General features: G+C 38.9%; 1 protein-coding gene across 1 annotated transcript in view; it reads right to left on the bottom strand.

Annotated features, from left to right (window-relative positions):
* The window catches only part of STK3 (serine/threonine kinase 3), a gene marked incomplete at both ends in the record, with an annotated part of 147,876 nt that overhangs the window by 94,212 nt on the left and 39,233 nt on the right, over nt 1-14,431 (bottom strand). The window contains 2 exon segments of the mRNA XM_079533394.1: nt 8,667-8,834; nt 9,255-9,419. Coding sequence (XP_079389520.1) covers nt 8,667-8,834; nt 9,255-9,419 — 333 coding nt within the window.

Here is a 14,431-nt window from a genome sequence, read left to right as displayed (position 1 = left end):
TTCAATGTCTTTGAAAAATAATATTCCCACACCAAACATTTCCCTATTAAAGTACCTTGCAAATAACATAGTAGGACCATAGTATGGTCATTTTTTCAGATTAGCACTTCTAAGAATTTCAATAACACACAAAAGATACACAGCATTACATGAAACCAACCAACATCAAACTTCTCTTACAGTTATTTTAGTTAAAGTTTCAAATTAACTCACTTGTGTGTAATTATGAAATTACTATACTGATCCTCCACTTACTTTGAAAGTGATTAATCAAAGTCAGAGAAAACCAGCCATCAACTGAAGTATGTTTCAAATTTCCTATTCAGGGATAAGTCTAAAAAGATGAACCAATTTAATTTTAATTAAATCCTCATTTAGAAGCATGAAATAAATGTTTTCCATTTAATTCAAATTAAACTCCAGTTCCAGTCCAAATTTCAAATATTCTTTGTTTCTGCTACTTTATTACACATGACAGATTAACATTTCCTTTTCTTCTTGTGCACACATGCAACCAACAGACTTGATTCCATTAAAAAAAAAAAAGCATGTATACTTTTAACAATAATAAAGATATTATTTATTCTGCCCAAATGATTTTATTGATGTGAAGGGGTGAAGGTGCATCTTCCAAACCATGGTGAAATATTTATGTTGAATTCTACAACCACACATACTTTTAATTGCACTTTATTTATAGCACAATAGTTTCATTATGTGAACTTTCAAAACATTTCTTCACTTAAGGAAAGAACAAGCTAGACAGATGTAAGAAAATAGAAGAGCAGATAACAGGAGAAATGCCTACTGTGGTCTGCAATTACATACACTCACTCACAGACATTTCAAAAGCTGTAATGTAGAAACAGCTCTTTGTCACTGATTTAGTCATACACACCTCACAATTTAATGCTTTCACAGCATTAGTGCAGCAATGCTAATACTCTGTCGTTCTGTGCTGGTTAGTAAAGCAAATAAGAATGAGTGTGAATCTTCATAATGAACTGATTTCCTCTCATTAGTGAGCACTTCCAGATTCCACATAGCCTCCCCTGCCTTACCTCAATAGTAGCTTCTGGATTTCTGAAGTTGAGCTCAACCCAATACTGTTTGCCATTATCTCCATCCTACATTTTCCTCATTTCCTTACATCCTGCTCTGTGTCATTTTTCCTTTCTGTGAAGAGCCACGTGCTGATGAGGCAGTATCTTGGCTGAAGGAAACTAAATTAGCACGCCAGTTGAGCACCCTTTCGTGATTCCCTACAGAAACAGATCTGAACTACTAAATGTGTCCACTCCTTTATGTGGTTTGCACTCTCAGTCCCATAAGCTGCAACTATCTGTCAATCTTTTCTGCGGGAAGACAGGAATACTGGCTCTGCATAAAGCAACGTGGCAAAACCTCTTCAAAAAGTTCTTTAGAGTATCATGGAGAAAAATCTCTCTCATCTCTAAGTTTTGCCAGAGGATAAATGACATTTTTCCTATCTTGCTTTCACAAAAATATTACAAGAACTCTCCACATGAAACGTGCTGATATTAAGCATGCTATGCCTTTTTGCACAGCAAGTTGTCAAGTCTTGCAAGCTAGCTGCTGCCATGCTAGCATATCACTGCCGAGCAGATTCAGTACATGTAGCTGAACCCAGTGAAGCTAAGCAATGAATTATCAATAGCAACTTAAGGAAAATCAGTAAAATATCAGACTTTATTCATACACTTTGCAACCTGACATACCTATATTTGTTTTCAATGTCTGAGAACAATTCACATACTTTTATTTTACTCTGTATGTACTTTGCCAAAAGTAAGCAATGTTGAGTATTTATGAATTTCATTAAAATTCCATGCTATATGTGCTGTAAAATGGGGGGAAATTCTATTTCCATATCTCAAAAACACAACTCCACAACTCATTACCTGAGCTGACCTCCTCACTCATCACAATGCTCCCAGTTGCCTCCTCCTCCACCACCTCAACGTGCAGCCCAGAGCAGAACTGGTCACAAGCAAACAGGCAAATGAAATCCCTTCAAAATTTGCTTCCTCTCTGAGTTCTGAAGGCAACAGATACTCCAAAAGAAATTATTTTCCAAAGGGTAATACATCTGTATCTATGCCTAGCATTTTCACAAAGAAGAGGAGCTATGAAGGAAAGTACCTGAATCCTCTCTAGAACAGCTTACACACCTAAGTGAACACCAACCATGTTTTAATTAAAGCCACATTAAGTCATAACTTGAGGTTTGGAGGTCACAGAGTACAAAAATGCACTTCGTTGCTCAGTGTTGGTATTAGTATAGGCTTGAACCACAGAACACTACTCAAAAAAACCTGCTACATATCCTATTGCTATCTGGAGTTGTATTTCTCATGGTGACTTGTACAGGAATCAATTCCTTTGACACCGGAAGGAAAAAAGAAGAAAAAAAAAAGCATAAACAGCATTATTTTCTGTTACACAAACTTTGCCTGATACTAAGGCCCAATGCAAACTCACCCCACGAAGTTCAGCCACACCACAGCAACTACATTTCAAGATGGAAGAGCAGAATGTTCAGAGGCTGGGGAATGAGGGAGGCTTTGCAGCAAGGACATCCACCCTTAAGAAGTCTAGAATGCTGTCTCATATTATTGATACAAACTAGAAAATCCAAAAAGAACAGATAGGATGGGCTACACAAAAGTAAGAGAAGTTTTGTGGTCTGCTGCTACTTCCTAGTCCATCAGCAGAAGAAGGAGCAATCTCTCCTTCCCCTGAGACCCTCCTGTTTTCAAAAGGTAAAAAACATTAGACCACCAAAAGCATCTCGGCAGTACAGCACCTGCAGCTATAGCTCCCAAGAGCATGAGGTCATCAGGACAGATGATGATCTTCAGCAAACTTATGTATACAGGCATTTCCCTAACTAACTCTGGCATTTTAATCAGAGCAAATTTCTGAATGGACAGTTGAGACTCCAGCTTTGCAGCTAATTTAAGTCAAACTCAGCTGCAACATTAGTAACCCCAAAAAGGGATGATTCTCCCACCTGTTCCAGACACTGAATTTTTTCCCTAACCTGGTCCCAGCACCACGTTAACCACATCAGTATAAACTACCACTTGTTTGGTTCATTTTTGGATGGATCAGTTATCAGAAAGAGTTCATCATACAGCTGCCTAAAAGTTTATTGCAACAAAAATGGATGATAAAAACATACAGAAACAGGAAGAAAACCCCTTTGAATTTACAGCAAACACTTCAACCCACGTAAAGCCCAGAGACACATGAAGGTCCCCTAGCAGGCTGCTGGGAAGCCTGCAGCAAGACGCACACCAGCAGGATGCACCCTTCTCAAATTCCAGGTGCATGCTTAAATCACATCATGTCACAGAGTTTGATCACCACTCTATAGACATGTTCATACACTGTATCACCAGTTGCTCTTAGAGAATTTCATTTCAACGTGGCACTGTGTTAGACATCACACACTGCAGCACATATCTTTGTGGGCAGACCAGCACAGCACAGAAGGCACAACAGAAATAGGAAAGAATTACAACCTTCCCGAGGAATCCCACCAGTGAGTGTTACCACAGCTCACTGCCCTTATTCCACAAGATTCTAAAGAGGCTGTAAAGTAATAAACAGTAAGATACAATCAAAAATCCATATTTTAAATCTCTTTAAATATTAGCTTACTCTATCTAGAAACAGCAGGGAAGATCTCAAGTTACAAATTAACAAAAATCACCTCATAGAAAGTTCTTAAAAGGGAACGACTTTTGGAAGTATTCTCTAAAATTCTCTTCTAAAGATAAACGAAAGCACTAAAATAAGAAACTAGTGTAATATATTTTAAGTAGGCTGCTTTAAATTAAAGGCAGTAATGCCAACGATGACCTCTGAAATAAAACAATAGACACCAATGAGACAATTCCATGTGTCAGAGAAAAAAATAAATGTAAGCATTCCTTCTGTTAGAACTGACTACACAGAAAAAACACCTGGCAATGCCAACAGAGCTTTTTTTCCTCAACCTCAACTTCTGGCATAGAAGATGGAAAGGAAATTGTTCCCTCAATGCATGAAAAACTTGGCTAAATCAGTCAGCAATACTGAACAGGACAACTTCCTTGAACAGAACAACTTCCTTGGTTCTTCAACTTTATGCAGCAATAATTCTCACTTCAATTTCCATTTTTAGTGCAATATGCTGAGAATAAAAAACGGGGAAATGGTAGATTGTTATAAGATACATCAGGCATAAAAGGTTATTACAAACAGATTAGTCCAGGATGGAAATGACACAGGCTAAGCAGGAGGCATGGATAATCTGGGTAAGTGCCATGGAAAAATAAATATCATGATTGGACTTAAAGCAAATGGAAGCAGTTCAAATTGGCTTCCTCCAATTCACTGTAGAACATGTGATGCCCACATGTCCATTTCCAACAAACCTCATCATAAAATAACAAAGGCCAATACTGTGAAGTGTTGAAAAATGCATCTACCACCAGCTTCTTCTCTTCTTCCATACCGTAGCAACATGAATTATTGCAGCTGCCTGATAAGCATGAAAGAGTTTTGTTGTTTTTTTTTTAAAGTGAGCTACCAGCATTCATTTGAAATGCTCTATCCTGTCACTAAGTGTTGACCTTGCAAAGAAGAGCAAATTTTATAAAATGCAGGCTGCAGTTTTATTGTTGGTCTACACGGATCAGCACAGAGCCGTGGCCAAAAGCACCAGCTCCACTCCAAACACTTCCCCCGTCCATCTGTGTGCTCCTCCATCTCCTCTTGCTCAGTTCCAGCAGGTTCATGTTTTAGATCATTTACTTTGTCAAACTCCTTGTTGAGGCCTCAAAAATGCCAGTGTTTGCTCACAGAAAGGTCAGCAGGAGCTCCTGGTAAGGGCTAGGCTGTGCCTATAAGCAGCAGCCCACGCCTTAATTGCCTTAAACTGATAATGAAAATCACAGCCTCATAGGAGTAAGTGAATATAAAGAAAATACATACAATATGGGTGGTCTTAGAGAAAGGATCTCAAAGCTGCCATTCTTAATGTTTAAAATTAGTTTAATGGCAAAGTGCTGTTAATCTATTTGTTAACACAGACAAATATCAGCAGTGGGTAGACTGTGATCAAGTTAAAAACTTCACAGCTTAGATGATCTTCCACCAAAACCAGCTCCCTTATACGGCAGATTTGGGACCATAGCTTAACAGGCAAACACAAGACATTTCAAAAGCCCTTTACGAAATTCCATCAAAAAGCATGACAACTCCTTTAGAAAAACTGTTAATCTCTGCGTTTTCCTTACATAAAATAAATAAAAATTTTAAAAGGCCTCTAGAAACAAACAGATAATAGGGACAGATATCATGAAGTCACTGGAGGGGACATTTAGAGGTCATCTAGTCTAACTACCCTGCAATAAGCAGGGATACCTACAGCTAGATCAGGTTGCTAGATCCAGCCTGACCCAGAATATCTTCACAGATGGGGATTCCACCACCCCTCTGAGCAACCTGCTCCAGTGCCTCACTACCAGCGCCACAAAAAACTTTGTACCTTTGTACAGATCTGCATACATACTTCAGTCCTTTTGTGACACAAGAGCACAGCTGTTGAAGATCAGCAGTGAAAGTCCAGAGCAGGAGCTCAAGTCTTGCTCTAGAACCACACAGAAGCCCTCTTTAATTAACTCCCCTATAATTTTCAGAACCGCTCATTCCAGCAGGGCAATCAAAGGTAGATGCACATACTGTTAGTCTGATTAACAGTGCTCATTAAGCTGACTAGTGCAATCAGCCAATGAGCTTTTAGTTCTGCTGAACAGGTAAACTTATCTAGCTTTGAGTCATTTTTATACTTAACAACAAATTCACTACTTCTAATGGCTGTACCACCATGTTTTCACAGAATCATAGAATGGCCTGGGTTGAAAAGGACCACAATGATCATCCAGTTTCAACCCCCTGCTACGTGCAGGGTCGCCAACCACCAGACCAGGCTGCCCAGAGCCACATCCAGCCTGGCCTTGAATGCCTCCAGGGATGGGGCATCCACAACCTCCTTGGGCAACCTGTTCCAGTGTGTTGCCACCCTCTGGGTGGAAAACTTTCTCCTAATATCTAACCTAAACCTCCCCTGTCTCAGTTTAAGACCATTCCTCCTTGTCTTGTAACTATCCATGAGCATGCCTGTATGCTTTTTTCCCTTTAAAACTGCTCCAAACTACTTGAGATTACTCTTTGTGGGACACTTGTCAGAGAAAACACAGAAGTTTCACTCCTCACCTTTAGCAAAGCACACCATGATTACAGCACCACCAAAAGCACAAAAGAGTTCTGACATCTAACATGCAAGGCATAATTCTTAAGTGAGTGAAGTATGAGAGCACGGGGCTAGCCAATGGCCTTGATCTTTGAGCCGCAAACCACGTACAATAACTTCAGGTTACACTTAACTCAGATGCCTCAGAAACAAGTGAAGTAACACTTATGATACGTATGCAGACAATTAAGCTTAATGCGAAATACTTGAACAGAAAGAAAGTGATTTTTTTTCCCACATCAAATTCCATTTTGCAACCCCCGCTTCTCATTCTTTCCCAGCTGAAACCAGCACAATTTTTCAGAGTAGCCAGAGTGTGGTTAAGCAGAGGAAGCTATGCTTGTTTGCATGGAATCTGCTATTTCCTCTCTGCCAAAACACTTGTTTAAAGAAGTCATGTAATATTTCTATTAAGCTGTAAATGCAGTTGACAAGGAAATGGCCTACTGGCAGCGCATTACCTTTGTGGCAGTGCCAGCCAGCCTACAGCAAAATAGTGCACATGATAATTTCAACATGCATTCCCAAGCAACAAAATTGTGCCTTACATAAATACCACAGAACTCCAGCAACATCTAGAAAAAGCAATGAAAATTTGCCCAAGCTTTCATGCTTGCCTGTATCAATTCTGTGTCATAACTAAAACAAAGTAGGAAAGCATCTACATATGTCCAAATGTCCTGTGAAGCTGTATCATATGACGCTGGGAAAGCTATTGCAACTTAAATCTGTGTATTTCTTGTTAACCACTGTAACAACTCACTAATAAAAATTACGAAAAACTCTAAGTATCAAATACACAAAAGAGTACTAACAGCATACAAAGCCCTTAAAACCATAACGTAATTTATTAACAAGAACATATGTTCAATGTAATCCAGAATTGTCGTGTTAAATTACTTTGGCCTTTGATAGCACTCATTTGATTACAAGAATTAAACAGATTCACAAGCCTTCAAACTCAAACAGTGACCTTTGATTTATAAGCAGCTATTGTCATGCTTATAAAATCCTTTCCGATAACGCAGTCCTCACCTTTCAACAGCCAGTGCAACTACAGGCTATTTTGTTAAAATGAATTCAGACATAATGAAGACTACTTCAATCAAGTACAAGCAAGAAAACAGCATGACCAAATACAACTGAATTCTCATCAGTAGTTCTTCAAAACGTTTTTTTTTTCACGTCACCTCATATTGAATTAAATTACCCATTAAAAACAAGCGGTAGAGATATTTATCTTGTTCTTCTCAGCTTTCTTCTGAGTATGTTCAGTTCAGACACTGATTTTAAAATAGCTAATTACCCAGAAAAAAAAAAGTGGAGCTAGAAAAATACAAAGTTTCATTTTCAAAATGATGTAATGCCTCCAAGCTGCAGAACACTCACTAGCTTTAATTGAACTGCACACAGAAAAAGCTTCAGGAAACATCTCGGCTCCAAAAAGCACAAACGAAAACCAAGAATCCAACAGAATTAAATACCCTTGAACTTGCATATGTGCTACCTTTCAGTAATCACATATGAACAGCACCTTCTCTCTGAGGAGTACTGGCTTACTTAGATTGAGATCCTGATATGGAACAGAAGCAAAGTAAAACTGCATGCAATAATCTGGTATGTATGTTGTTTTCGCAGCAAAGCACAAAGATGAAAAATTTGCTTCTAAAAACACATAGTGCCTTTTTACTACCAAAGAGTTTTAGATATAAACAATCCAGGAATGGAGTATCTGTTGATGCCCAGTCGGTGTAGTGAGTCCACAGTTCATTTCAGAAAAGAAAACAGAAGTATGACTAACACTGGCAGCAGTCATCCATAGGCAGTTTTCCCCATGAACTTCACAGAGCAATTCCTTTTAAGTGCTACTTCTCATACGGTGACTAATTGTATTTACATTTTATTTTGCAAGAGGTGTATTAATGCAGTAACATACTGTAAGAGCCAGTATAAATATAAACTGCCAAGGGTTACTAGCATTAACAGTGCCCACTTAGGACAATCCTAAATTCTTTCCCAGACAACTTTCAAATCAAAATTCCCTTAAGAAAGGAGAACAGCCTCTCGGTTGGGAACTCTGCAAGTACAGTTGCAGTCCGAAACAGGCTCTGTACGTTGCCTTAAGTCAATTAAGCAATTACTGCTTTCGATCTCTCTCACTTGAAAAACTTACAAATACACATTAAAATACAAACTGCAGCAAACAGGAAGCGAGACAACAAATGAAAATCTTCTAAATTTTGTCCATGAATGCAGAGTTTTATGATTCCCGTATCATTATTTTTTTCTTTTTCTTTTTTTCCTGATACAACAACAATAAATTGCCCCCACACATGCTTACCCTCATTGGATGAATATCAGCATAGGGAGGCTTTCCTTCAGCCATTTCTATTGAAGTGATACCAAGGGACCAGATGTCTGCCACACAGTTATAGCCAATCTCTTGTATTACTTCTGGAGCCATCCAAAATGGAGTTCCTATAACAGTATTACGTTTTGCCATTGTATCCTGTAATTATATTATTTATACAATTAAAATAGAGATGTTTATTTTCACAGATTCCTTTGATATTTATTCTATATTTAGAAATTAAATTAGCCACCCAAAGGTCAAACTGTAATGACTTCCAATTAAGACTAAACAGATTGAGGCCACCAGGTTTTAGAAGTCAGAGAGTTGTCACCTCAATCTTGATCATAAACCTTGAACAGAAGTTTAAAGTGAGATCCGCAAGCACTCGAAGTGCAGTAGGTTATAATAATAAACCACTAGAAACTAAATAATCTTGCAGTACATTAAATATTCATCATGATAAAGATTGTTAGCACCGTTAATTCCTCCTTGGACTCAAAATTCAAGGCAGAAGAGACTGTAAAACACAGTTAGGAGTAGTAAGCACTTTCAAATCACCTTTCCACAGGTACTTACTGTTAGCTGGCCAGCCACACCAAAATCAGCTAATTTTGCATGTCCTTCAGTGTTAAGAAGAATGTTTCCAGCCTTTATATCTCTATGTATTTTTCTCATAAAGTGCAAATATTCAAGTCCTTTAAGAGTAGATTTGAGAATAGTTGCAATTTCATCTTCCGTTAGCTACAAGAAAACAAAATCAATAACACTTTCAGGAATACACGTAGGTTAAATGCATAGTCTATTTAAAATATGATCATTTCAGGTTTATTATATACAATGCAGACAATGTACATTAAGTATTTTATAGACAGGAATATGCTGAATAGCATTTACAGTTCAAAACTCTTATCTAGTGACTTTACCCATATAGCCAGACTCCTACACCTCTCAAATCCAACTCTAGCAAGCAAACTGCAAAATCAGTAAAGGGGCCAATGATGCAGTTCAGATTATGGATTATTCTCTTGCCTGTCAAAAATTATTACTCTTTAGATGTTGCCATCCTTCATATGAACAGTCACGGTTTAGATAATATATAACAAAACATTTATTACTAAGGTCATAAATATTCCTTGCCAAGTTATGTATTACCTTAGTCAAAACGGTGCTCACCCCCACATGGATGGCACATAGCAGGATCCTTCCCTGCTTCCCAGCCCTTTGTCTGCTGCAGAAGGTCAGACCTGCTAAGAGCATTCATTGCCCAAACTTTCTTATACAGTTTGTACAACAGACCACCACAGTGCTTCATTTGGAAAAGGAGGAAAGGAATGCCACGTATTCTTAGTTTCTCAAATTCCCACATGTGAAGTGACTGTTAAATCTGTTAGCACTAACAAGAATCTGCTTTCATCCATCAACAATTCCTAACTGCACCACTTGCAGCTTCTCACTGCTGACAACGTACAAATTAGAGAATGAACCCAAACAGGAACAAAGAAACACACAACAAAAAGCAAGGAATAAAGGTGAAAGTCTGTCCTTGAAAAAGGGGTTATTTTTAAGACTAGTCCCATCATGTTGCATGGGACTTAAGTAAACACTAATTTTTGAAAATAATTTGGTTCACTCTGCCTTTGCTTCATAGTGACACAAAGAACTACACCCATACAGATGTGCCCTTTTAAGCTTGTCAAAATCCTACTCAGCCTTGAAAATGGACAACTGAGATGTCAGGGCACTCAGATGCTAGAAGGTGCCAGTAACGACTATCACCTGTTCTTTTGATCCACAGACAATTACAGAAATGATTGGGAATGGATGCCAGCCAGATGCTTTGGGCTTTTTCTACTATCATTCTTCTTTCTTGTTGCTGACTGATGCAGAAAATGAATTTGCTCCCTGATTTTCTGGGTACTTTTTCAATTATTTGTACTATTCAACAATTGCTAGATCACAATCTCACCGGAAAATATAATCAGACTGAATACGTGGGTCTTCATTTCAGCTGCAAATACAGAATCTTTAGAATGTCTAAGAATGTTAATTATTTTACTCTCTATGCAAAGGTTTCCTTCGCACAGATAATCCACAAAAGTTATACTGCAATATAGCATGTTACAATGGCACTGTAAAACTGCATACCTGAACTGAGAGGAATCTACATAGCTGTAGTTGGCCCGTGATACACTTCATTAAATGATCCACATTTTAATGAGCACAAGTATTTCTATGTGAAGATCATACAACACATCAGCCACAACTTTCAAAGTGCTTACAGACTTAACCTTTGGTCTCCAAAAAGCTTATTCCCCTACATAACATTTACCAGCTCAGAACACGACTGTCTATAGCTGTACTGAATATTTTAGCTTTCTCTGAAGAACTCTGTTGCTTGACTTCATGTCTTTTAAGGGAACCAAGCAAACAAACTTTAGTTTTAAAACTAAAAAATAATAATAATTTAAAACTATAGTAATCAATGGTTAAACTACTAATATAAATAGAGGTGGCACGGACTGGACAGTTGAAAATACTCTTCTTATTTACTAGATTATGATGACATATAATTCATAAATCATCAGAAATAATGATCAGATCAGATATATCATATATATCATGATCATCAGAAATAAAAAGTATCAACCTGAAAACAAAGTGGCACTTCATTACCAAAGAAAAGACAACGCAAGTACACAAGTACAAAAAAAAGAAGAGAAGTTTTCATTTTCATTTATCTGCTTCAGAAATGACAGAGACAACTAAACAAGCCATCGGCTGCACAACTGTTCATCTTCATACAAGGACAATTGCTCCACACAAGCTGCTGAACAAAAGCTACCAGAGGAACAGTCAGAGTGAATCTTTAGCAGGTACCAGCTCCCCTAAGAACACTTCTCAGAATGTGCTCAACATTTTAAATTAAAAGACAAAAACACAAAAACACAAACACAATTCACCCCACACGACACAACTTCGGGAAATAAAACAACAAAAAAACAACCAACCAGCTGCTCATGCAACTGCAATGTTGATCATTTAAAGCACATTGATGCTTTAATACAAAAACCATGCAAAACAATTTGGCACATGTTTTGAAATGCAAGAAAGTATAAAACCTAAGATGAATATACTAATTTGCTTGCAACATCAGTTGTACTTTTCCCTCTCTTTTCACAATCCTACGCAGAAATTAAATTAAGCCACAGCAATTTCCTCTAGTTTCAGTTTTGAAAGTGTTGGTACATGTTTGCAGCTCTCTTCCAAAACAAAAACAAGAACCAAAACCACTCACCATCACTCTGTCAACCAGCTCCTGAGTTACTCATAACTAGTTTTAATCTTTTAGTAAATAGAACCATTTCCCTATTCCTGCTTCAACCCAGTCCCATAAAGACTGGGTATGAAACCCAGCACAAAAAGGCACAGTCATATGTGCACTAACTCAGAATCACAGAATGGCCAGGGTTGGAAAGGACCTCAAGGATCATGAATCTCCAACCCCCCGCCACATGCAGGGCCACCAACCTCCCCGTTTAATACTAGACCAGGCTGCCCAGGGCCCCATCCAACCTGGCCTTGAACACCTCCAGGGACGGGGCATCCACAACCTTCTGGGCAGCCTGTTCCAGCACCTCACCACTCTCTCTGTAAAGAATTTCCCCCTCACATCCAACCTAAATCTTCCCTTCCTCAACTTAAAACCATTTCCCCTTGTCCTGCTGCTATCTACCCTTTCAAAGAGTTGATTCCACTCCCGTTTGTAGGCTCCCTTCAGGTACTGCAAGGCTGCAACGAGGTCACCCCACAGCCTTCTTTTCTCCAGTCTGAACAAGCCCAGCTCCCTCAGCTTGTCTTTGTAGGAGAAGTGCTTCAGTCCCCTGATCATCTTCATGGCTCTCCTCTGGACCCTCTCCCTGTCTTTCCTGTACTGGGGGCTCCACACCTGGACACAGTACTCCAGATGGGGCCTCATAACGGCAGAGTAGAGGGGGACAATCATCTCCCTGTTCCTGCTGGCCACCCCTCTTCTGATGGAGCCCAGGATAACATTTGCTTTCCAAGCTTCTGACTCAAATAGCTGCATCAAGCTCCAGTCTCCCATCTCACCGAAGCCTCCACACTGACGCCCACTGTCAGCCCTTCCACTAAACAATTCTAAATGACCACAATAGACCCGTCTGCCAAATCGTTCTTCTAATAAACAGTTTCCTGACTCAGTTCATGGCACAGTCAACAAGGATGTAGCAGGGACATGAGCTGCTCAAACTTGCACAGACTTCAGAACAAGTCCCTGCGTTACTACTCCTGAAGATTTTCACTGACTCATATAAGCTTTCCCTTCTCTCCACAAGCAGAGGACGAACATGATGGTAGCATTAATTCAACACTTCACAGCGATGGGTGACTGCCTTCACAGCACATTATGCATCCCTGTCTGCCATTTTTCCTCAAGATTTCTCACAGTGGTTCTGTTGTGTGGTTGCTCAAAGCCTTTATTTGTGCTACTTTTTCATGCTGACCACTACGCTGCTTCAAAGGATGCATGCTGCAAGAACCAAAGCCAAGCACAGCTCAAACAAGACGGCTCTCCTGGCATTGCTCTGTCCCTGAAGGAGTGAAAGTGCCCACCTGGTCTGCAACCAAGCATGAAGGGACTCTAAAGCCAGCTGTGAAATAAATTGAATTACGGGCAGAAGAGTATCTGGAGAAAGAGACAACCCAAAGTATGTGAACCAACTATTTTCTCATTAATATAGTAAAATATTATCTAAAGACTCACACTACATGCAATCTAAGTTCCAGATATTAAAAAATACAATTATGTAGAGTTTAGGACATCTGGAATGCAACATTTTCTGTCAGAGCTTTGCGAAATCTACCCTACTTTACAAACAATATAACACCCTTAGTCTCCAGAGACTTCCATGCCGTTAGTCATGAATGTGCACACTGAAAAAAACCACTATATATACACTACTATATCACTATATATTCAGCTTTCTGCCTGCCTTCTTCTAGAAAGCAGTATCATGAGAAATTGTGATTAAAAGGCTCTGCAGGAGAAGTATCTTCAGTACAATGTGCTCTTATGGAAGTAAATACCTAGTTTCAGTTCTTGAAATATTAGCAGTAAAACCACAAGGATATCAGGGTGACCTCTGGGTGAAAAATGCTTTTACAGTCACCTGGTAAAATCCAGCTCTCAAAAGGAGACAGTAACAGAATACTTGTATCAAAAGGCTGACAAAGAAGTTAAGGATCAAGGAGCCAGCGAATAAGGTGAGTTCTCATATTCTTCAGCCCATTACACTATCCAGTCCATTAATAAAGGAAAGCTGATGGCAACTTGTTATGCAACTAAAAACTATCTAACATCAAAACATACACAGTGGCCAGAAAAGCCCACAGAAGCAAATGCAGCCTATAAAAAAGTAGCAGAATACGAGTGACACTTACCAGGAACAGAAATAAGAGGGAAGCACAGAGAGATAAAAGGGAAAATAGACATATTCGGTCTTAAAATGACCCATGACACACATCAGTCCCAACTCCAGATGTCCTAGATCCATCCATGCTTCATCAGACATGGTAACAATCATCTATACAATGTGACACAATTACGGAAGGAGTCCTTTCTGTCTGTATTATGACTAAACATGGCCAAGTGTATGCACAACAGTGCAAAGACAAAATACTAAGCTTTATTATCTTGTAACATTTAGAAGGACATAATGAATCATAGAACAACA

The sequence above is a fragment of the Tetrao urogallus genome, assembly GCF_951394365.1.
Source record: "Tetrao urogallus genome assembly, chromosome: 3".
Classification (NCBI taxonomy): Eukaryota; Metazoa; Chordata; class Aves; order Galliformes; family Phasianidae; genus Tetrao; species Tetrao urogallus.
The sequence above is the reverse complement of the archived record's forward strand: the minus strand, read 5'-3'. Positions and strand labels throughout refer to the sequence as shown.